Genomic DNA, 24271 nt, shown 5'->3' on the forward strand with positions numbered 1-24271 from the left:
AAGAGGAAAAAACGAAATCAGGAATGAAACCATTTATGATAACTTAAAGGGAAGCTCATTACTTTTCGAAGCGAGATCGGCATGCCTTAGAACACGCACCAATAAAGCGAGATATAAGAAGGAAGAAGAAGCATGTGCTTGCTGTGGTAAAGCTAGGGAAACTACGGAGCATGTTTTATTAGAATGTGAAGACGTCTACCCAGTGGTCCATTTAGGCACCACTGGTGTCCTTGAAGGCCTTGGGTTCAGCGGGAGCAGTGGTAAAGCAAACAGGTCCGCAATAGACATTAGTAAGAGGCGATCGGAGGATTGGTGGAAGAAAAGTAGGGAAACGACAAAAGACGGAGACGTACAAAAGCACAGTTCGAAATAGGGGATCAGAAAATTTGGGCGTGGTAGTTCATAGTGTTTTTTTTTTCTTTTTTCATTGGTTAACCTAGGTAGGATATTAGGCAGCATAGTAGCAAGAGCTTGGTGGTGCAACCCACCGGCCCGTCCCAAAGGGGACGCTCATAACATCCATCCATCCATCCATCCATTTATCTTACAAACTTTCTCCATAGAGTTTCTCACTACATTACCTAGAGGGAAATCTGGCGCTGCTGCGCTGTGGTATGCATGGGAATGCCGGTATATTGTGGATTCGGATTGGCATCGTTCTCGTAGAGACAGGACACCTTGAAGAACCGCTTGGCAAATATACCGTTCCGCCTGTCACAATGATTCATTTTCTGCTAGAACAGCACGTGAAAAGCTGTTTTAGCTTTATTATTACGCGAAAACATGTTTTGTTTAACTATGAGAACTTGTTGAAGCGTGTACGATTATATGTTACGTAAAAAGTATCCGCGGGCCGCTAAAGTTGGAGGACAGACGACAAGGTTCGCGCTCGCTTTGAAACAGTTGGTCGTCTGTTCTTGCTTTTCTTCGCTTGGTCATGCATTGTGGGTGAGTAAAGATGTAATATGCGTGAATGGAAACATTTTATGAAGATTTTACTTTGAGAACGCGTTATTTGCGTAGCCATATATCCACGTTGCAGACGAAGCCTCTGACAACAACAGCCAACACGAGCCTCGCAGACACATATACCGTCATTCCCATGACGGCACGGTGCCCCCTTAAGAAACACATGCGTCTCCCCGCAGGCCGGCTGAGGTCGGTGAACAATAGAAGGCAGCATCCACGTGACCCTGCGTTCCCGGACGTTGGTTCCCTAAGTTGGTTTCCAACTGTCCCTATGGGGCCACTGAATACCTAGTGTGTCACGTGATTGGGGAGGTTTCTTCTCTGTATTGCTGTAGTACGTGCAATGACACAGAAACCACGTGCTTCCAAACGCCGCCTACTCCGCTTCGGAATGGCGCGCGTCTGTGATCGAGCTGCCATCGGCGATGACGATCATCGCTGCGAATTTTGCAGCAAACTATTCATACAGAGGAAGAACATGCTGCAACACATCAGGAACGTTCACAATATGGCCGTGGATGTCAAGAAATTGATGAAATGCGACGTATGTGGCACTTCCCTGCCTACAATGGAGAAGTATTCGGTGCACCAGATCGCTGCGCACAACTTCGAGGCTGACGTGCACCTGGTGTTCCGGAACAATAAGGGTGAGGAACAGTTTTATTAAATTTATTCTCAGTCATCGTGAGCAAATGACGTTTAAACGCAATATTATATCTTGGACTTCTTTTTAATTTCTTGTTGCGCAGTGTGCTTCCAAAAAGGCAGTTGTTTATGCTTTGCGGGCCTTTGTTTTCTCTTTCTCCATCTGTTTCGCGAAGAGCAGCTTCTGCGTAGGTGCCTAATTTATTTCCTTGGGGTATTTTGAAGTTTGTGTCCTCGTTAAATATAATTTGTTTGTTTATCCATCTATAGTATAGTCATGTGTGCGCGCTCCCAGCGATGCGCTACATGACATACGTTTGGCATTGTCTGCTATCCTGCACAGCAACTGGAGTGAAATTGGACGTTTGTACATCTTCTTTTTTTTTTAAGCGACAGGAGTCAGCTGTTCTGCGTTCTGACGTTGCTCTGTGCCACATGCGTGCGTGGCCTAGTCTTCGCCTCAGTGCACGTTGCAATGCGGCAGAGACGCACAACCGGGACCATACATGAATTTGCGGATGTCGCCGGGATGGTTTCCCAGCGTATTGTGGGCAAACTCTTTAGCAGTACATTTCATAGAATAGAGCGAATTGTGTCGCTCGCGCAACCCCCCCTTTTTTTTACTTAAACGAGAGGAGGAATTCTCTCTGCGTTCTGACGTTGCTCTGCGCTACTTGCGTGCGTGGTGTAGTCTTCGCCTCAGTGCAGGCCGCAATAGGTCCGAATGCAGGCCGACGTAGGTCCAGGACCACACTTGCAATTGCGGCTGTCAGCGGCTTGGTCTCCCGGCGTACTTTGGGAAAATTCTTTAGTAGTACCACAGTCCTTCAATTGAAGGACTCTGGTTGTAAATTTCATAAAGTAGAGCGAAATTTGACGCACGCGCAATCCTTTTTTCTTTAAGAATAGTGTGTTAGGAGGCTACTTGGTAAGACATCTTTTTGTGAACGTAAACAGCGCTTGGGAAAAGACACCAACGTACAAGAAGACAGGACGAACGCAGGCTAGCAACTGGTTTATTGAAATCGCACATAATGCTGCCTCTTCGAACCAGGCGCATGCCCAAGCCAGATCATAACTGCGTGACGATGGAACACTCCCTCGCCAAGCCCCTATGTACAGTAAAAAATCAAGCTCTTCTTGAAAAGAAGGAGCTTTTCAAGAAGAAACTGAGAGAAGGGATTCACACTGTTCTGCGGCGTAGCTTGCACCACGTGCTCTCAGTTCGTCTTTGTCTTATCGTAACAGCATTGCTATGAATGTACAGTCTGATTCAATATTGAGGAAGGAGTGAGCATAGATCATGCTTAAGTTTCATATTTGTTTCTTAGTAAAACAAAACTAATATGATAAATTTTTTTCAAGTTATGGCGCATTGCATTTGAAATTCAATTTTAACATAAATTTGAGCAATATCAAGGGTGACCTCATGACACAGTCGAGTTGAAGGTGAGGGAGTAAAATAAATGCTACATTAGCCCGTGTCCAAAGCCTTCAGAGTGATTATTTTTGTTTGCATCTCTCTCCCAATAGTACTTGTCACTATCTAATGCTATTTTGTGCTTTTATTACAGAATTTCATGAATGGAAAGCAGAAGAAGAGGGTAGCCAAAACTGCTGGTTCATTTTGCCCAGGGACCCCAAAAAGCTGGCCAGTGGAGAAACAAGGATCCACTATTACTGTAATATATCAGGCGAGGCAAGGAAAAAGGAAGGTCATAGTGACCGTCGGGAGAAAAGTCAGGGGAGCTGTAGGTCTGGTAAGATATGTCTTTCATTTATTACCGTCACAATTACCGTCCGACACCTGAAGGCACCACCATAAAAGTCAGGTATCAAAGAAACCATTACGGTCATAAACCAGAAATTCAGCCCTTGAGAATGAGTGACAAGGAAAAGGCCAGCGTAGCAGAGAACCTAGAAAGGGGTGTGTTCATGAAAACCATTATAAAGCGAGTAAGAACATCTGTGGCATCCAAGCTGAGGCCTGTGCACTTGGCAGAGTGCTCAACCCTGCAAAACATCAAACAGGAGTTTAACATTGCTGCTCCTGAACATTGTCACACTAATGACGCTATCAGTGCAGACACGTGGGTGCTTGTGATGAAAGAAAAAGGTGAAACACTTGTCCGCCTGTACAAGGCACAAGGTGCAGTGGACCCAAGTGGTACATTTCCTTCAGCAGACTTTGCTCTTGTTCTGATGACAGAGCCTCAGAAGGAGCTACTAGAAAAATTGGGCCCTGCAGGTACTGTATGTCTTGACTCCACACATGGAACTATACAGAGTACCAGTTTGAGCTGACCACTCTTCCGGTGCTAGATAAAGTAGGATGAGGTGTAGCTATAGCTTATTTCATCTGCAACCGGATGAACGAGCAAACTTTGACAGCATTCTTCAAATATCTGGAGTCGGCCATGGCCCAAAAAGTGGCTGCTAAGACATTGATATCTGATGATGCGTCGCAATTCTACAAAGCATGGTCCATGGTCATAGGTGCTGCACAACAGAAACTTCTCTGTGCCTGGCATGTGGATAACAATTGGCGTAAGAAGATACTCGAGTGTGTAGAGAAACAGCTAAGGCCACATGTTTACCATAGTGTGTGGCTACTCTTAGAGTTCCTCGCGGAAAAGGCATTTGAAGATTATTTTAAGCAATTCCTTTCTAGTGAGGAAGAAAAACTGAGGGACTTCCTGAAGTACTTCAATGACCACTATGCAGTTAGGCCGCAAGAGTGGGCCTATTGCTTTAGGACTAGAGCAGCTGTCAACACTAACATGCACCTTGATAGCAAGCACAGGACGTTAAAGCATACTATGCTGGAGAGAAAACAGAATAAGCATGGTGACAAACTAATTTCTGCCCTCATGGACTTGACAAATCATTTTTTAATGAAAAGGGCTATCCAGATGATGAAAGGGGCAAAGGGTAAGAAGCTGAGCAGAATTCAGAAGAACCACAGGTCTGGCAGTGAAATGGCAGCTTGTGCCAAATTAAATGAAGATGGCATATGGACTGTGCCATGTCAGTCTATTAAAGGGCTCTCATATAAAGTGTCAAAAGTGGGAGATCGTGCTTGCTGTCCTTTGAGGTGCAAGGAATGCGCAGTGTGTGTGCATACTTATATGTGCACTTGCTATGACCATCTTATACACTTTACAGTGTGCAAGCACATTCACTGTGTGGTCATCGCTAATCCAACTAGCAGCAACAAGGCCCATGAGAGCTCACCCGAAGAAGCATGTGAGGCAAGTCGGGCATTGCACATTGTACAGAGTATAACAAAGCTGTAAGCAGCCAAAGCAGTGTCAAGCTCAGCACTCTTAAGAGCAAAAATGGACTCAGTCAGACAGGCAATATCAGATGGTGAAGTCTCTGAGGGTGTGGCTGAGAAGGCAAACAATTTGTTTGAGCCAGTTTTCATGCTTGTTGAAAGTGAAAGTGACCCAAAAAGAAAGATGCCAGACCATTCAAATGAACCAGCCAACAAAAAAGTTGTGCACCTGTTAAGATTTCATTCTACAAAAAAACCTAGATTGTGGCAGCCATCATCTAGCCTTTCAAGGCCCACTGAAGCTCAAAAGGAAGTCCTTAAATAACAGCCTAGGGACAGCAACATAGAAACTGAAGAGATAACCACGTCAGCAGGGCACGATTACTGGTAACAAGCCTCCAGTGCAGTTAGGAAGAGAGAAGTGGTGCAGTAGTGCTGTGCTCTCATGCCTTATTGAAGCAGGTTGAGGGCTCGCATGTTAACAAATCATGACATGTGGTCTCTGATGATTAGCCCGTCTATTTTTGTCTGTGGTGTGCAGCCATATGTCACAGCTGGATGGTATGTGTGTTAGAGCACGAGAGATGCCACCATGCTTGTTGTATGAGCTGCTGGTAAGTGTTCTGTGAAAATAGGTACAAACCCAGTGGTCATCTCTGGTATGTGGCAGCTGTTGGATGGTAGTGTGTTAGAGCACGCCTCCATGCTTGTCGTATGAACCGCTGGTAAGTATGTCTGTATATAGATGTAAGGAAGTGCATTGGATGGTGTGTAGTGCTTCAGTGTGCAAAAGCCTCCAATGTGTTTTGCTACTTATAAATTTGTGTAAACACTCAGTAGCGCAGTAGTTATGATGTTGCACTGCTGAGCTCGAGCTTGCGGGTTCAATCCCAGCAAAGGTGGCTGCATTTCAGTGGTGGTGAAATGAAAAAAAAAAGTGTGTAGTTGAATTTAAGTGCACATCACAAAACCCAAAGTGGTCAAAAATAATACTGAGTCCCGCACTGTGGCATGCCTCATAATTCGATCTAGATTTTGTGTTCCATGTGATGTTCTTATTGCCCATTTGAATAAACTTTTATTTTTCAGATTACCAAAATAGAGGGCATATGCAATGGTATTGTGTGCAGTCTGGATAAGTTGCTCTGGTCATGAACACTCAATTAAAACTTCTGCATATTTAGCTGCAGCAGACAGTGTCATAATGATTGTAAAGACTATGCAGAAAGCTTTAGGCCACCCTACATATCAGATCAGTTTTATATTGCATCCCTTATGGTGCATCTCTTACTTGAGTAGGCATAATAACAATTGGCAATGCTTCCTTACACATTTAATATTTTTCTTTTTTTCTTTTGGAAGAGTAACCTTGGAAGAATAACCTACAACAGTGCTCCTACCTTCTCTTTCACTGTCTCCCCATTTCTTTTCTACACTTCAACTTCATTCTACGCACTATCTTATTCTCCTCTTCATCCTACATCGAGGGTGTGGGAAAGTGAGCTAAGTGTGCATAAAGATTGCTGTGTCAAACTTAATTGCGGCACTGACGAAGACAAATCTTTGTCAAAAGGTTCACTCCAGCTACATTCTCCCTCCAAACACTGTTTATCACTTCAAGCCTTCATATTCCTGTGAGCTTTTGTCTTGTTTAACAGTTGTAACAGTCATACTATTTATTACTATCAATAGCCAGCATACATTTAGCACTACAAAGGGCTGTTTAGAAGACGTGCGAGTTTCTACTTCCCTTATGATAAATACTCCAGACATTCAGTCTCTATTTTATGAAAATCTTTCAAACATTGCCAGTGATGACCACCATATGGGTTAATGTCGGCATGGGACTGAGGCTTTCCCGCAAAAAGAACAGTTATGTTTTGCTCATATCATGTGACTGGCAGTTTCTGCTGTAATTTTCGCACTTGTCAACTGCACTGTGAAGAGTTCCTTTCTGTGAATATGTGCTGGCCTGATTCTTCTTGTTCACGCATTTCAGATCTTGTGCTATGAGATGAGGAGGTGTAAAATAAAAACACCGTGTAGATTTCACAATGCCTTTAAGAAACCACGCAAAGCTTGGAGATGAAGCATTACATGCAACTTGAACCAAGTGTCTGGACACAGTGAGTGAAAGCTGTTTTGTCATGAGCGAGGGCGTCGGTGTTACTTGTAACTACTTTAAATAAAAGTTTGTTTCAAAACAGTGGCTCAACTCTGTGTTCCCCCGGTAAAAAACAAAACCATTGGGATTTCCAATTCGCTTTTTAAACATAATTGACCTATATGAATAAAAAAAACTTGAGGAATCAAGATATAAGCTTACCATACCATGGAAACACTTGAAACTCCTATTGAGAAGCTTACTCATGCACGAACACACTATAGCAATTATTTTCAATCATATACTCACAATTTGCCGCGTCGCCACGTCAAGTTTCAAGGCAGATTTTTTTTAGACTCCATGAAGCAATATGCTTAATTCTATCCATCGTTTACTGCATTGCATTTGATTTTCTATAACAAATAAGATTGAATTCTCCATTGATTGCGCCGACGCTCACGTTATAATTGTATGCTATTATTATTGACTAGTCATATATTTTCTTGGGGGGTGGGGGGCTGCACTGGTGGCGTTCTACGAATTTGCGCCGCGTGTTTGTGCGGGTAAGCTTAAGCGCGGAATTTTTTTAGCGTGTTATGAAAACAATGCACTGCAGGTATTTTAATTAATGCAACGAGCTGTATGAAATATCGGTCAAGGGGTTGGAAACATCGTTATAGAGAATCCCGACGATTTTTTTTTTGCGTGTGTGTATTTGGAGTTGATGCAGTTTTCTTTATTTATTTTGGCTACATTGCGCCAATTGCGCTTCCATAGAATAAGGAAACGCGCTTCCACGCGCTTGCCGACTCGATCACAAGGGGACAGCCTCATCAACATCAATATCAGCAGCAATGGCGGATTTGTGCTTGCCATGGCGCTTGCAAAGTTTTCAATAGTTTTCGCCTTTTAAGTGATGTTTTTGCTATTTTAACATGTGGAGGTTCATTGTACGTCTGTTTTTTCAAGTTTGGCATGTGTTTTAACACATGTGAACGTGTAGTCTTTTCTTCTTCAGCGGATATTTGTACTAGACCCTGTTCACCGTCTATCAGGTAAGATGTGTACGTATGCTACACGCAATCGTAGTGCTTCACTAAGCCACAGTGCACTACAAAGTTAAGCATGAGCGGTACACAAAATTCACAAGTTCTTAGTAATGCCAAGAACAACCATTGCTTGGTGAAGTTCTCACAGGCGTTGTAGAAGTTGTTGGGTGCGGCAGTGCTGAACGTAGCGTTAGCGGCTTAAATCGTGTTTTTTACTAGTAACAACGTGTCACTATTTCATATTATTGGCGGCGTCTCCAGGACACCAAATCGGTAACGGGGACACCAGAGCTAGAACGCGGACTGGTCCATGGGTTGGGGCTCGCCGAGGCCTGCGCGTGCTAGTAGTATATCTATGATGTCTGTAGGCTGTGTGTAAGTCGTACTTTCCGAATTTTCTGACGCATTTTAAGATCAGCTGTCCGCTTTCGCGGACAAGGCTGGATTCAGGGTGGTCCGTGAGTTGGAGCAACATAACCTGCTTCCAGTTTAGGACCGCCCTGCTTCCAGTTTTGATCCCTCCGCTGCCTCTTGGGTACCCTGCCGCCTCCTTGATTATATTCTAATGCTCTCCTGAGGCCTCTGTTTGCCGGTTACATGTGCCCTCCTGGAGCAGTACTCACTACAACACCAGTCAGAACCTTGCCCATTGGTTTACCTATGTGTGGCCGCAAATATCTGAAGCTTAATGCCAGTGCAACAGGTTTGTTGGCAAGGGTGTCAGATCGTTGCTTTGTGTTGAATCGACCTTTTCTCAATTCTTAAGAATTTAATTGGAATGCACCTGACCAGTGCTGCTCTGTGGTGCTTGCCACCAGTCCCTTGGACAGGGAAGACATATGAGAATCCCTGTGCATACACTTTATATGCAGTGGTGTGACCGCTTCCTTTGGGAAACTACCACGTTAGCGATATTGTGAGCGCAATGTGACTTTCCTTCATCTTCCTCATCCGTACGTAGTGTGTGTCGCTTCTTCCTCGCCATAGCTCTAGCTCGGCAAGAATAAAGCGGTTCCTTAGAAGTGGTGGAGGAGCTGGGGTTCTGCATACCAAGGACGTATAAGGTAACAGTGTTTGTGCCTTTAATATGTCGCATTCGATCATTTTGAGACTTGGTGGTGTTCATGCGCTAGCAGAGTGCAAGGACATCCACAATGTAAGAGGTACATGATTCTCGAATTTTATACTCTCTCCGGGCTTTTCTCGCGACCTCAGCACAAGTAGTGGGAGCATCAAAAAACTGACAAAGCTGGTGCATGAATGTTGCCCAGTCAGAAAGATCTGGCTCTTGGATCAAAGTCAACTTTTTTTTTACCTTGTAGAGGCAGACGGGCATGCTGTGAAGTTTCTAAGAACTGTCCCACCATTGCTGACTCTGCTGACATTTATCAAACCACTTGATTCTCACCAAGCTCAAGCTATGGTGACAAAGATGCGCCACGTGCTTTACAGTCACATATTGCACTCGCAATTCATCTGTTATGCCAGTTTGCCGAAATGAGCATGCACAGCAGTGACGAATTCACTATGCGTGCACAGGGATTTGCCTTTCCTGTCCTATGGGCTGTTGGCAGGCACACTCGTCAGGTACACCTCAGGTTTCAGTATGTTTGCATTCGATTGCATGAATGTGGAGGGAGTGTGTTCGCTGTAATCAGTACCACACATTTGGCTAATGTAGGCTTGAGTGGCTTTCCCATGACTCCACTAAACAGTCGGAATACTTCCATGTATGATAGAATGATGAGCATTTTAACCTCCAGACATGCAGCAGTCTTTACACCACTGCAAGGCAGAAGCAGCCTTCTCACCATGTTCACGCTCAAATAAATCTCCTTATTAAGGCATTTTATGGGCCCGCCAAACCGCCAGCACCACCTGAATGATGTCACTTGTTGTTGCACCTGGCTGTTCATTTCATTTGGCATCCTCTGTTCGCACATATTCGTTTCCAATAATTCAGGAAAATTGCAGGGCTGGTTTGCAATCTTTCCTGTTTTCTTTATTTTTCTTTATGACCTTGTAAAACTGAGAAACGATAATGAAAAAAAGAAACAAAGGCTGCCTTCCTGTTCACCAGTGAAAGTATTGTTGCTTAGAAAGAGGCGCAGAAAAAGATGTATATGCATGTCGGACAGCCTGCACAAGGTTTTATCTTTGTCTCTTCAAACATGGCGTACCTGCTGGGGGTCAGTGGAATCGCTGTTCTGTAGCATTACCCCTGGCAGCGGAAGCGCTGTCCCAGAGCTCTAAAGAGAGTCATCGGAAACACAGTGCTAAACCATCCTTGAAATGTGAAGGACGTCACTGGACAGGACGAGAGATGACAAGGTGAGACTGATTGGGGCAATGTTGTGGTGATGGGTGCCACCTGGTTGAGCGCACAGTATGGTCCCCTATCCTGAGAAAAGCTTTTCTGGGAGCCCTACACAGTGGAAAGGGGACCAGAGAAGTACAAGCGCACCAGGGGAGAAATTAAAGTCGCATTGTGAAGCATGGTACTGTCATTTCTGGTTGCTTCATGATGCAGTAATGATAGTCGCAGCACAATATCTTCAATTTATTCTGGCAACTCACGATATGCAAGTGAATGCTGCTCACTCTGATCATTTGGCTGCGTTTCAGTGCTTGGATATCTAAGGCCACGTTGCAAAATGCACAAGAGATTTATAATCGACTTCGTATACACAGAAAATACAAGAACAGTTCTAATAGCACTGAAAAGACAGAGCATTCACGGCGTCGTTCAAGCTCAGTGTCCTTGAGCGTGCTCAAGAACTAGTCTAACTGATGTTATGACTGGCCTGTGTGGTCAACGATTTGTGTCGCGGCGCCAAAGCAACAGTGAAAGGCTGGACCTTTTAAATACGCCGAGCCGCCTGCAACCGTTGGAAAACGCCTAGGAGGCCCCAATAGCAAAAAGACCTTATCATTTGTACAGGCATTTTCACCTTCTTACCCACGGCTTGCACAACACCCTGATGTCTGCGTAGTTTCCACAGTGCTGTCTCCCTTCAGCAAGTGGGACGGTTAAGCTTCGTGTGTGCATTCGCTCTTTCTCTTCGTCCTCGGCAGGGAAGGTGCCAGCGTTCTGTGTGTGTGTGTGTGTGTGTGTGTGTGTGTGTGTGTGTGTGTGTGTGTGTGTGTGTGTGTGTGTGTGTGTGTGTGTGTGTGTGTGTGTGTGTGCGTGTGTGTGTGTGTGTGTGTGTGTGTGTGTGTGTGTGTGTGTGTGTGTGTGTGCGCGCGCGCACGTCAGTGCCTTTCCTTCTGCTGGGCCAGTGGGGGTTAGAAAATTTGTTGAACACTTCCATGTATCGAGCGGCGGCCGCCAGCGTGGAAAGTGTTTTCTCTCTCCTTCTTTTGAGCAAGGGTATTCCAAACACTATAAAGGACGTCTTCGCCAATGGACTTGAGCCTTCAGTTTTTGATCAAACTAGCATGTCTGTCGCTCTCCATCGGGAAACTTGCAGAGTTGACCACTCCGTAACAATGTGAAGTAAACATTCATTGTTACTCGTTGCATTGTTGACGTATCTCCTGCCTGGCCCCCTGAGGACTCACGAGTCACTGCATAATGCAGTCAGCGGCACGATCCTGAGCACCTGGGTGCACAGTTTCTAAGAATTGGTGCCAGCGATTCGATCCGACAACCAATGGTAAGCTCCAGACCACCAAGCCCACGCTACTTCCACAGTCTTGGGTTCTCATCTTTAATACGGAGCAGCAGCAAAAAAAGAATTGACAGCTGTGAATAAGGTATGCAGATGTGGGCTGCTTCCCTTGAACTTCCTGAAGGCAAATGCCTTCAGGAAGTTCAGTCGCACTTTGTTATTTGAAAAGGCGTCTCACCAAGATTGGAAGTTGCAAACCGACAAGTGCAATGCATAGATCACACACTAACAATCCTGTCTCCAAATTATCAAAATTATGCACAGTGGGAAAACAGCTGAAATTTTAAACAAAAGCCATCATGGTCGCAACGAAGCCCTCCTTCAGCCAGAGTCAAGGTTACATGCACAAATGTCTCTATGTAAAACGTGCTGCCTGCAATATCACCAACCATGGCACGTGACTTTCGTAAGCCAAACAATGTTAAATGCCATCCCTGGATGTGTGCCCCACAGCAAAAAAGGAAGAGAAGAAAAAAAGGAAAGAAAAGACAGGGCTTGTCATGCGAGTGTAACGTGAACCCTTGGCTCCGTCATGGGGGAAGATGAAGAAGGAAGATCACTTGGAGGCAAACGGGTTGAGTGCTGTTGCTTTTAGCACTCGCCTCCTGGCAGCGTGAAAATACAACATTTCAATTTCTTCCATTTCCTTTAATAATGAACTAATTAGAAATATTTGTTTGAGAAAATGCTCCCTTGACGGCTTCCAACGTACCAATGTACTTATAACTAAAGTTTGCCATGGTGCTTAATGAGAGGGGCTTTTTCAGCCCAAATTAGATCCTGCAGACTATAGTACTGTATGGAAAATATGGTACATGGAACTGTAAAATTTAATTTTCCACAGCAATTTCTACCTGTGCAGATGGAGTTGGCTTTGTCACAGCATAGATGTGAGGACCATGAAACAACCTTCATTCCCTAAAGATCCTGTCCTGTAGTATATTTGAGCATTTACATAAAGGCATGGAGACCCTCAGTGTGTTGCAAACTAAGTGGCGGCATATAGGTGGTGTGTGCTGCCTGTAGGGATGCCACTGTAAGCCATCTATGTATTGGCGGATTTCTGAATTGTGGATGGGAGAAGGCTCATGGCTGTTCTGCCTTTGCACCAAGCACTGCAGAGCACAGTGCTGCAATTTTCTCTTTGTGCAGTTGGAAGAAAATTATTCCTGCAGTGGCAACGACTACACAGAAAATGCACCCTACAAGAGTGGACAGAGTTCCAATGTGACTGTGGTTTGAAATGGTCCGGCCCCTGTGTATACAAGCACCGATTTTCCCAGACAAGTGTGACAGTGCCTGGCTTTGAATGCAGTGTGCTGCTTCATAAATATTACAGTTGCCCAGCGCTAAGCTGCCTGGATTATGTGGTTGCCATAATGACTTCTCTGTACCCGTGGGACAAATATTTGCACTCGAAATAGCGACAGCAGCCATGCATTTCCTGCTGACATAGAATTACGTTCCACAATGTCATCTGATGCATACACATGCTGTGATGTGGTTGGTGTGGCCATGCTCTTTTTTCCTCCCTTCAAATATGCTGGTGAACTGCCACTAGTTACAAATGTCTGCAAGGAGTGCGCACTGTGTGAGTGCTGCACATGAATTGAAATTACGACCACCACAGTGATGATAAAGAACACATTGAAAAGTAATCTGACAACACTTATTAAGACTGTCTACAAGTATTCTGTGAGAGATTTCCTCAGGGTTGACAAAAACCATCTTAGGGATCATTTAATGGCGTGTTACCGCCCACATTATGAGATGAAAGAAAAGAAAGCCATTAGGATTTCTCTGGTGGTGCAAGGTGCTCTAATAGATGGCTTTGAATTGCAATAGACATCAATATTATCATTCTATCTGTCTGGGCACAACTTCTTTGCCAACCTCTCTGTCATCTCTGTAGCACATTAATCTGGGATAGTAACTCACTCTGACGCAGGAGATGAAAGTGCATGCCAGGCATGCTGACCACACTGACTTGGAGAGCGCCACTTTCTTAAATGTGGCAAAAGTCTGTGTTTAGGGCGAAATAAGAGCTCATAGGCAATTTTCATCTGTGATAAACAGAAATAAGTGCTGCCAGTGGTCAGACGTCATTGAGGTCGAGCTTCTCAAGCAAGTGGATGCCATCGAGAACACCAAAAAAGCCAGTGATAGCCATTGTGCAGCAGCTTCAGATGGTAAGGTCCAGCCGGGGTTTCTCTGCACAAGGTCACCAAGTGGAATTCCTAAGTAACGGATATTTTCCCCCTAAACTGCTACCCTAGAGTGGCAGGAACATGCACCGTTCGATCCAAGCATGCAGCTGTTATCAAAGTTTAGTTTAGTCAATTATTGAGGCTTAAGATGGTTTTAACGAATGTACATTAGGAAACAATTGTAAAAGAATGTAAAAAACATTGAACTGTGTTGACTCTTTGGTGGCATACTGTTGCTAATCCTGAAGTTACGTCCTCAAATGACTTATGCTCCAGGTATTTGAGCAAAACTATGGGTGTGGAAATTTGAATTTTTCAATTTCAAAGCTAATTCGAATAATGAAACCTAAGTGCGAAGCGAATATTTTTCGACTATGAATACTATTGGTATTGCAAAAATCCATTTTTCTTTTCACCAACCAGAGGCGCAAAATAGTTATACTACATAGACTGCATAGCAAATAATGTACAGGGATATTATGCTTCGTGGTTAACAAAATTCTCTAATACAACACTTTTGTTTGACAATGTCATAACTGTAGTTACTTAATGTTTCATGAAGCAAGGACAACAGCTCAACATGTTCAAAGAGCAGTGACACCTAGTGCATGTCACCATCGATTCAGACATCGAAAAGAGCTGCTTAGAGTGTCTGGTATCAGCAGGTCGCTCTTCACAAGCCGAGCCAACAGTGGGCACCACGCTTACACCATCACTCAAACGGATCTTCTTTTTGGCCCAAAATGTCATCATGCAAATATCTTTGAACCTGCGATTGTGGCAGTGAAAATTTCTGCCACGATTGAAAATTTCTGCTGGGTGATAAGCTCATCAGTCTTTTCGCAGTGCTGATGTGGAAGTGGCCCGTTCAGAAGCTTTTGTTGTTGAACGCATACTTGGGTTCCTTGGTGTTGAAATTATCCTTCCTTTCTCTAGATCCAAGGGCGAGATCTTGCATTCTTAATGTTTGCTTGCGCTCTCATTATTCGCCTTCACCGTGCTTTCGTCAGCGGTCATCTGCTTGGTGAAGCGGGAGCGCCTATTGAACACTGCCTACTCACTGATGTAGAAGGTGAAGCAAACAGTCAGAAAGCTAGAAGCTTGCGCAATCTCATCCCAGGTTTTCAATCCAGTTTGACATTGAAGCATCCTGGTAGTATTAAAGTACTTGAGAATGAGGTTCCAGAAGCATTGCCAAGTTTGCCACTTGGTGAAATTTGTAGTTTGGAAACAATTTAGGCTCTTAGCGAGATTAGCAGTGAACAGAGGTTTTCACATGGCGATTGGTGTTGTCCAAATGCATGAAGAGGTCACAGTACGAGTACTTAAGCTGATAGTGTCGGGTAACCATAAGCACCAGCAGGGGCCCGTGACAGTGTCCCCTTTAACTTCAGATATGCTTCACTGCATGATGATAAATATGCTTCGCCGCATAACACTACTCTGCTGCTGTGAAGGTGACTTAAACCGACAACAGCCGAGAAGGTGCAAATAGCACTGCGCTGCCTGGTCCTTGCTGTTGGCCTTTTCTTCTTTTCACAGTGTCCTTACTGTAAGTGCACTCCAGAATTACAATGCAGGAATATGCATGTGTGCACAAGCTTTCATTCAAGAGTAACTCATGATCATAAGTTACGTCATCATGGTTTCGTACCATGTCACGGCATCATAAGCGAGACATAATAAAGGGGGCCTCAAAGGCTGCGGGAGAGACTAATCTTTTGTGCGAGATTGTGCTATCCTTGCTGCACACAGTGCAATATTATATGACTCTCATGTCTATGGTGGCATTGTCGATTATGAATGTTTCCTTACTGCGTTAAAAAAATGTGTAGTGCATCTTTCAGATAATAATGGCATTATAGCTTCAGAGTTGTTCAAGTTTGGGGTACTTGTTCACTAAAAGTACACTATTAGAATAGCTTTAGAATGTCTCGGTCATAATTGCATTTGAAGAACTGCAAGTCTTCCTACACATAGCAATTGGTAGCTTACTGTATGATGTTGAAGGTGGTTTTTATTCATAGGCCCTACGCAGAGAGCAGCAACACAATGTCTGGCATGTGACCAGGGTTCGTAACAGTGTTTGCATTTCCAGTGCTCGTAACTGATTCCAGTCTTAATGCATAAGTTTGCTTTATGAATTCTTTGTAGACAGAAGGTGCTTGAATATTGGTTGCATGAAATGCTCCAATGCACACTGTATACATACAGGGTGTCTTTTATTACCGCACAGATTTTCTTGTTTCAAAGTTATGAGCGCGGAAAATGTGGCATTCTTGCAGAGGAATTCCTCTATTTTGGAACTCCACAAATTTGGAGGTAGTCACATTTTAATGCACTCTCATTTCTTACAAATCTTGAAATTTGCACCTAATTCAAGATATTCATCATTGAATTTCACTGGTAAATCGAGGCAATATTGGAACCGAGTGTGCTGGGAGCGCAGAAAAGAAGGTCCCGCTATCTCATCAGATGGAAACATCTTGGCCAGTCATTGTAGCTGCTGATACGATACACTTTGCCTGGCAAGCATGTGCGTCAGTGTGCCATGTCAGGCTATCATTTAAGCTTTGTCCCACACTTCTTGACAGGGCACTGCCGCCTGATGTGGAGGAGGATGCACCAAGTTTTGATTGTACTCAATTGAGCGCGATAATCAATATTTCAGAATAAGTGCAATTTTCGAGATTTAGAAAAAGAAAGGGTGTGCGTTCACATGCGACTGCCTCCAAATATGCCATTTAGAAGGCTGCCGCCAAGTTACTAATAAAAAAGTGACTGAATTTTCAAAATTAATTTTCTGAAACTAGCATTAGCAGCAAAGTGTGTCCACCTCACCTAGAAACTCCTTTGCAAAAACGCCGGGCTCTCCGTGCTCAAAACTTTTTGCTAAATATCAGCATGGTTAAAAAAAAACTAGATGTGCATAATTGTTAATGTATGAAAATCGTACACTATTACTTTTCAAAATTTTTGTCCTTCTATGCAACACCAGAAAAATTGGAAATAGAAGCTTCAGGTGACCTATCTGATGTGCAAGTTGCATGGCCATATTATTGTTTTAATTTTTCGCTATTACCTTTTACTGTGATGTCGCCACTGCAGCAGCTCGATGGCTGTGGCTTTTCATTCCAGGTCACAAAGCTGCACCCAGGTAGAGGCAGAATCCAAAAATGCTTGTGTACTTAAGTATAGCTGCACATTACAGAAGCCGAGGCCCTCAAGATTTATCCGTAGCCCTCGTGTAGCCCACGAGTTCCATATTTTTTATTGGGATTGAAGAGTAATGTTTGTGCTGTATCCCTCTATTTCAGACTAAATAATGTACATGCAAAATTATATCTTCATTACTTTACACCATAGCACCAATATCTGTTGTGCGTTGATTTTCTGATGTCCTTGCATTTGCTATAGCAAGGATTTTTAAAAATCAGCCACAAAAGAAAAAAATGAATGGTCAAGGAACCAAGTGGTGTGCAGCAGCTCCCTTCTTTTTTTAATCGGCGGCATGTTTTACACTCGTGTGTTAGCAACACTGTTTCGCCAATTGTGTACTTCAAAAGAAGTGTTACCTTTCTGCTTTGGAACTTTGTGGTTTTGTTCTGCCAGCTGCTTGACCAAAACAAGCAAAATGTACTTTGGATATTCCACAAATTCATTCTGTATGCATTTGGTACAATAAAATTTGTTTCAAGAATGGACAAATGCAGTGACGGTTAATTGAAAACTGCAACATGCCAATTTTAGTTTCATGCTTCATTAATTTTCTCAGCCCCAAAGAAAGCATGCGAGGTTCGAAAATGTATCATGTGACAAAGTGCTGGCCTGCCATGACATTAGTGCACTCGGTCTAGAGAACTGATTAATGCTGCACATACATTGAACATGGTGGCCATGACCATCCCTCATGAATTGGCATTCCCTGCCTAAACCACCTCACCAACACAGCCTGTTAACAGCAAGAAAGCTGACGGCGCTTCCAAGAATTTCTATGCACTATTTATTAGTATCGCCCATTGAAATTGCTCCATTGCTTTGCTGACAATTGTCTTGACAAAAGTGGAAGCCGAATCGGTTGAGTTCAATCAGTTTTATTTACATACAACCTATTATAAAGTGGACCTTTCTTCGCCTCTTCAACTGTTCCCACAGCTGCTGCTGCCATCTTGCACGCCACATGGTAGGTGCATGGGAGGATTTTCCAAGGAACTCTGGAAAGCTGTAATCAGATTGTGGGCAAAGTTAAAAACTTAAATACGAAAAGCATGTAGAGTATTGCAACCTTGTACATGTTGATCACACATGTTTCAGCTACAGCTGTAAGTGCCTTGTCTCATCAACCAAGCTACAGTTCTTGCAACGTTACACTTTGTGATACTCAGTATGAATTGATAAGACTAGCTGCTATACTAGTGGTTGTGCAGGCCACAAGGGAACAGTGCCTGGCCTTTGTGCTTGTATGTGCCAATTTCTCTCTTTCAGTCTCGCCCAAGCCACACCAAAATGCTATCCACAAGTGTTGTGCCAAAATGGCCTGGCAACATTTCGTATTAAGCCGTTTGACCTATTTATTGCACTGATGCACAAAGTGCAACCAAATGAAGGAAATGACATCGCCTAGGTGATTAGTAAATTACCCTTCTAAAATACCACAAGTGCAACTTTGCTGTGGCAAGAGCCTTAGCAAAAACATGAGACACACAAAAATGAAGGAAAAGCGACACCTTGAAGTTCCCGCACCAACTCACCGTGACAAGCACGAATTTTGACAGTGTCTGCTTGAGCTTAGTTATTTGGAGATACATGCAGTTGAATGCTTTTACAAGCATTGAGATGCCCCACTATGCTAGCTTGCCTTTTATGGCTATAGAAAGTCATATACTGCCACAAGTCTGCCTATTCTTCCGATTGGAGTCTATATTGAAGCTGCTTTGAGCAACGGGCGGTATTATATTTCAGCGCTAATGATACATTGAGAGCAGTGTGCCTGGAAGGAATAGGCAAAAGCATTGCAGGAGCTTCAGCACTTTGTGCTCGCTGAATGATCATACGAGAAGGTAAAGATGCCATCAGAAAGCATCCTTCGTATAGAGTCTCTTTAAAAGAAAAAACACTACAACTAGACATGGTGACAGTTGTGGTGGCAAACTAAATATATTATAATGATAGTTCAAGGTGTGGTATGGCATGTTTATGCTATTTCTGAAAAAATAAACACGGCAAGTGTGTACATGCCAACAATTGAGACAGGATGTGCAGATGCAAAGCTGCAATACAGCACCACGGCGTCAAAAGGACAGTATGCAAGTGGTGGTCCAGCATCAAAACTTCAATGTCCCTACACTACAACACTGGGAGGCCATGCTGCATGACAGAAGCCTGTGTGGCCAGCAGGCGCTGCTCTGTCGGGCACAGGACGTGGCAGCAACTATTTCTCCTAAGGATTTAATAAACGGATTTCTCTACCTCACCCGCCATGCGATGCGCCGTGTGAGGGAATGACAGTGCCACTACTCTCACAGGATATGGATGGTGCACAACACCACCCTGAGCATCGGAGCGCACGTCTGCCTATGAGCTCTGTGTACTACGAACACAAGTGGTGCATGCAAGGTAACATTTAACATATCACTGCCAAATGCCATCAATGAACAAAAGCAGCAAAGAAAGCTGCTTACATAATTTTCAGTGTGTCGGATCTGCATATTTTTTACATCCTGTCTGCATGCCGCATTGTTCATTTGTTCGTCACTGCTCAAAAGTGCATAGTTGCATGGTACTTTTTTCGATCTTGTGCACTTTCTTTTGTCCTGAAAAAATAACCACAGCAGCTATCTTCATAAAATAAAGCAGATGTTTCTGAATGAGCTGTAAGTATTAAAGTTGCTCAAAAGGGTAGTTTACTGAATTGATTGCATTTGAGTACTGCAGGCCTAGTTTCTTTCCGTCTTTCTCTTTCAAAGCCTCAGCACAAATTAGCTGAAACACCCTGTATACTGGACGGCTTGCCTGGCGGCCCGCACCACCGAGGCGGAGCATCCAACGTTTTTGTGGTGCACTTGTCGCCGTCTCGTGGCACCGGTTGTCCATCCTTATCGCGCACACGCCACCGTCGTCTGGTGTTCTGATTGGCTGCGGCAAAGCGGAGAGCTCTGGCGGGCGGGAAAAAAAAGTGGTCCGCGAGCGATCGGGCTTGCCGCCTCGTTTAACGCCTGCTTTTATCCGCCTGGCCAAGAGCTTTGCCCGGTTTAGCCGCTCCGTCTTCAGTGTGAGCGTGCCTTTAGAGTAAAAAAATCAACAGCTTACGCTTCCACATTTTTTGCTTGGTAGCTGCATTCAATTTGCTTGCTCCACGTCTTTTAGATGTCTAGGCTCCCCACATTTTAACGTGGCTGAATAGCGCACAAATCAGAAACGCGACTTTCTGTGGCCTAGCCTTCTCACACTTGCAAGGATACCATCCAAAATTGATCTATTTTTCTTATGGGGTGCCCACTGATTATGAGGATGCTGACATCGAAGGATCTCAAGTGGTTCTCCAGCATTTTGGTGACGCAATACAGTAATGCCAAGCTACAACTGACTTGATATCTGTCAGCACCAATGAACGCAGTGGTTAGTATTCTCACTAAATTGAGAGTTCAGCCCAACAGCAGATGGGCACCAGTGGTTTGAATCCCCGTGTTGGCAAATTTAACTGGCTGAAATCAAGCATTTAAAAGACACGCACTTAGTTCCATCCCTTCAATCTGCGAGCATAATGAAGATCAAAGGTCACGTTATGTGGCTGCAGCACCTTCTGTTCATGCAGCATACCTTTACTTTTCTTTACCAAGACACTTAGCATGCACATACCTTGTGTGCAAGCCACATCTATTTACAACAGAAACAGCGCTTTCCACTCGTGAGCAAACGTTTGGAGGTAAAATATGGTAGAATTTTTTCCAACGCATGCAGGCTGAAATCCAAGTCGTACAGCCAATATGTGCCTGTTCAATCACTGCAATGCATTGAGCTACTTCTGACAACGCACAGCTATACCAGAAAAGGTTTAGATTTTTTTTCACTAATGCCATGGACTTATGAACTTTTATGAATGTACCTTCAGCTTTCGCAGACTTTCAAGTAGTTCGAACGTAAAGTGGCCTGTGTGTTATTGCTATTCAGCCAGAGTGCAATAGGAGCCAGCCAAATTAGTAAAACATGAAGTCAATGTGCACACAAAGAATACATGTACCCTTGCATGACTTTGTGCCACAGGCGGCTAACAGCTTCCAATTCACAGTTCTTGTAATATGCTTGTGGCCACCATCTACAGTGATCTATTTGATTTACCGGGGATGTGTATGTTGGCTGAAAACAAGAAAATATATTAACACCGATGGATGCAATATATCCTTTCCGGTAGTTTCGCAAGGGGGGAAACTGTAATTCGAACTTCACGGCAGCGTGCACCGCACAGCTGCACCTCATTTTATATTCTCGCGCATGCATCAGTGTTGCCGCAGCTGTCTGTAGTGACACCCTCGCGTGCATTTCTTGTTCAAGCTTTGTTGAAGGGTTTGAAGAAATGAAGGCAGTACGGTGCCGCTCATTTCTTCCTTAATGCGACCTTTGAATAGTGTGTGCATCTTAACCCTTTCATAGACGCAAGCAGAGAACAGGCCGCTTTGTGTCCGAGACATTACAACTGCTTTTTTTTATGAAGTATTTTTCACATAACGTAAAATCTCAAAGCTGACTACGATTCTGTAATAGCGAAAAGTGGGAATATTACATCCCACTATACAGCCTCAAGGCCCGTTTCTACCTACTCGTGGTCACCTGTAATGTGATTACAAGCAGCCAGAGTACCCAGTACAGTATACATTGTTTTTGCACGTTTTCATTATACTTACTGAGCATGCTTTGTATGAGAATCCTCAATCAGGGCTTTCCGATATCACAACGGTTCTTAGAAAAAAAGATGCTTCTTGGAAATTCTTGAGGGCTCGTATGTAGCAGCTCGCATATGTAGGAATGCGATTTGTTCGCGATGCTAATAATTTGGTCACCTGTTTTGGTAGCTGTGGGCACGAGAAATTTAGACACCTAACCGCACCAAAATTCAGCTTATATGAAAACACGGAATTTCGATAAAACGAGTCCATTTGCCGCTGTGGTGGTTTGAAGGAAGGCGATAGAATAAAATAAACATTGTAGAACGGGAAGTAAACAATCTGCGCAATCGCTCTATCGCGTTGTTTGACAAAGAAATGGACGAAAAAATGTGCTTAACGTGATTCAAAAACATATCTACACAGGAATGTTCAATGGTAGAAATTACACTTCACCGCTACAGAGTAGCGAAGTTGCCCTGAAAAGTGGGACCAATATTTTCCGACCGCCCAACAAAGGGTGAAATGCGCACAGTATGTATGGCAACACTTGCTTTGTTCACCGCAGTAATGCCACCCTGTAATGGAGACACAACTACGACAAACGGTCCGCATTTCTTCCGCAGCGAGCAGCGAGAAAAAGTGAAACATTTTTTACCGAGTCAGAAATAAGCCAAGCGTGTTCCTGACGGTATGTAACGGCATGCCGCTGGAAAAAGGGGGTCCATACCTCGGGGTTCAGATTGCGCAGACACGGCATGCGCTTCAGCGTAGCCGTCAATTTCCAGTTGAGCAAGCGACGATTTTGCATTTTCTGTTCCGCATCAGCATGTTCTACTCACCGAAGGAGCACCTTGAAAACCAGCACGACGGGGGCCGTCTCGTTGAACAATCAAGGCCTAAAATTTAAAAGACAACACAACTATTAGCGCTTATTGTTTCAAATTTTGTGATTTCAGTAGACTTACCTTAATGTTGTCGCATATTTCTTGTGGATCCATGTTGCTTTCAAGGTCGTTTCCGCCAACATAAAGAAGGGCGAAATCGAAACGCTCGACGCGCATCGTGGAGACAGCTCACGCCAGCCGCACTGCATTGTAGCCCACAAAACTGAATGTGCAGGCTTTCATAGACTCAATTAGGCGCAGGCGCGACCTATTTAACAATTTAACCTGACTCACCGACAATGACGCCGCGCAAGGACGGCATGACTGAACACGATCCAGCGAGGCGTAACAAGATCACGCGAACGAACCTACGTGAGCCGGCAGTGGCCGCATGTGGCCGGCACACACCACAGGGATTTAGCAGCAGCACCTAGCAGCGTCCTTCCCTAGGCGTACAAGTACCTATCTGGGGGCAGGGAGTACGCCACTGGCTTACGTCACATCCGGTTTGCCTCCAAACCGGGTACAGCCAGCCTGCGGGGAGACGCTTCTTAAGAAACTCCCATAGACGGTGGCGCCAGATTTCCCTCTAGGTGTTATAGTGAGAAACTCTATGACTTTCTCCATAGAGTTTCTCACTATAACACCTAGAGGGAAATCTGGCGCCACCGTCTATGGGAGTTTCTTAAGGGGGCACCGTGCCGTCATGTGAATGACTCTGCGAGGCTTGTGTTGGCTGGTGTTGTAAGAGGCTTCGTCTAAAACGTGGATATGGCTACACAAATAACGCATTCTCAAAGTAAAATCTTCATCAAATGTTTCCATTCACGCATATTACATCTTTACTCACCTACAATGCATGACTAAGCGAAGAAAAGCAAGAACAGACGACAAACTGTTTCAAAGCGAGCGCGAACCTTGTCGTCTGTCCTCCAACTTTAGCGGCCCGCTGATACGTTTTACGTAACATATAATCGCGCAATAACAAGTTCTTATAGTTAAACAAAACATGTTTTTTTCGTAATAATAAAACCAAAGCAGCTTTTTACGTGCCGTTTTAGTAGAAAATGAATCATTCTGACAGACAGAACAGTGCTTGCCAAGCGCGTCTTCAAGGTGTCCTGTCTCTCCGAGAACGATGCCAATCCGAAGTCACAATATACTGGCATTCCCACGCATGGATGGATGGATGGAAGGTAGGAGCGTCCCTTTGAAACGGGGCGATGGCAGTTGCCACCATGCTCAGATTTCTATTTTGCCTTTTATTTTTATCTGTGTTGTGTGTTATTGAATTTCTCGATTTTCTTTAAATACGTCTTCCTACCCTTTTAACCTTATGTCACCTCTCTGCTTTTGAGCCACCAATCCTCCAATCGCCTTTTGCTAATTTCCACCGCATATTTATTTACATGACTATCATCTCTGAACCCTAGGGCCTCAGGAAGTGTGACTGTGGCCTCATCGACATCGGGATTGATACCATCACATTCTAGTATGAGGTGTTCCATCGTTTCTACATATTTACCACACACAGTACATGTGTCTTCTTCTTCGTTAAATTTCTTTTTATAGCTCCGCGTTC

The 24271-nt window shown here is 44.1% G+C and overlaps 1 protein-coding gene and 1 long non-coding RNA gene across 2 annotated transcripts; one reads left to right on the forward strand and one right to left on the reverse strand.

Moving 5' to 3' along the window:
- The first annotated feature begins 1397 nt into the window (after positions 1-1397).
- LOC142584090 (uncharacterized) lies at positions 1398-7184 on the forward strand. The gene is made up of 3 exons (XM_075694267.1): positions 1398-1616; positions 3189-3374; positions 6891-7184. The coding sequence occupies exons 1-3, from the start codon at positions 1448-1450 to the stop codon at positions 6902-6904; spliced, it is 369 nt and encodes a 122-aa protein (XP_075550382.1). The 5' UTR covers positions 1398-1447; the 3' UTR covers positions 6905-7184.
- Positions 7185-18000: 10816 nt separating this feature from the next.
- LOC142584091 (uncharacterized) lies at positions 18001-22610 on the reverse strand. The gene is made up of 2 exons (XR_012828693.1): positions 22533-22610; positions 18001-18144 (listed from the first exon to the last, which is right to left on the reverse strand). It is a non-coding gene; the product is annotated as an uncharacterized LOC142584091 (long non-coding RNA).
- Between the last annotated feature and the right edge of the window lie 1661 nt (positions 22611-24271).

This window comes from Dermacentor variabilis, chromosome 6 (assembly GCF_050947875.1).
Source record: "Dermacentor variabilis isolate Ectoservices chromosome 6, ASM5094787v1, whole genome shotgun sequence".
Classification (NCBI taxonomy): Eukaryota; Metazoa; Arthropoda; class Arachnida; order Ixodida; family Ixodidae; genus Dermacentor; species Dermacentor variabilis.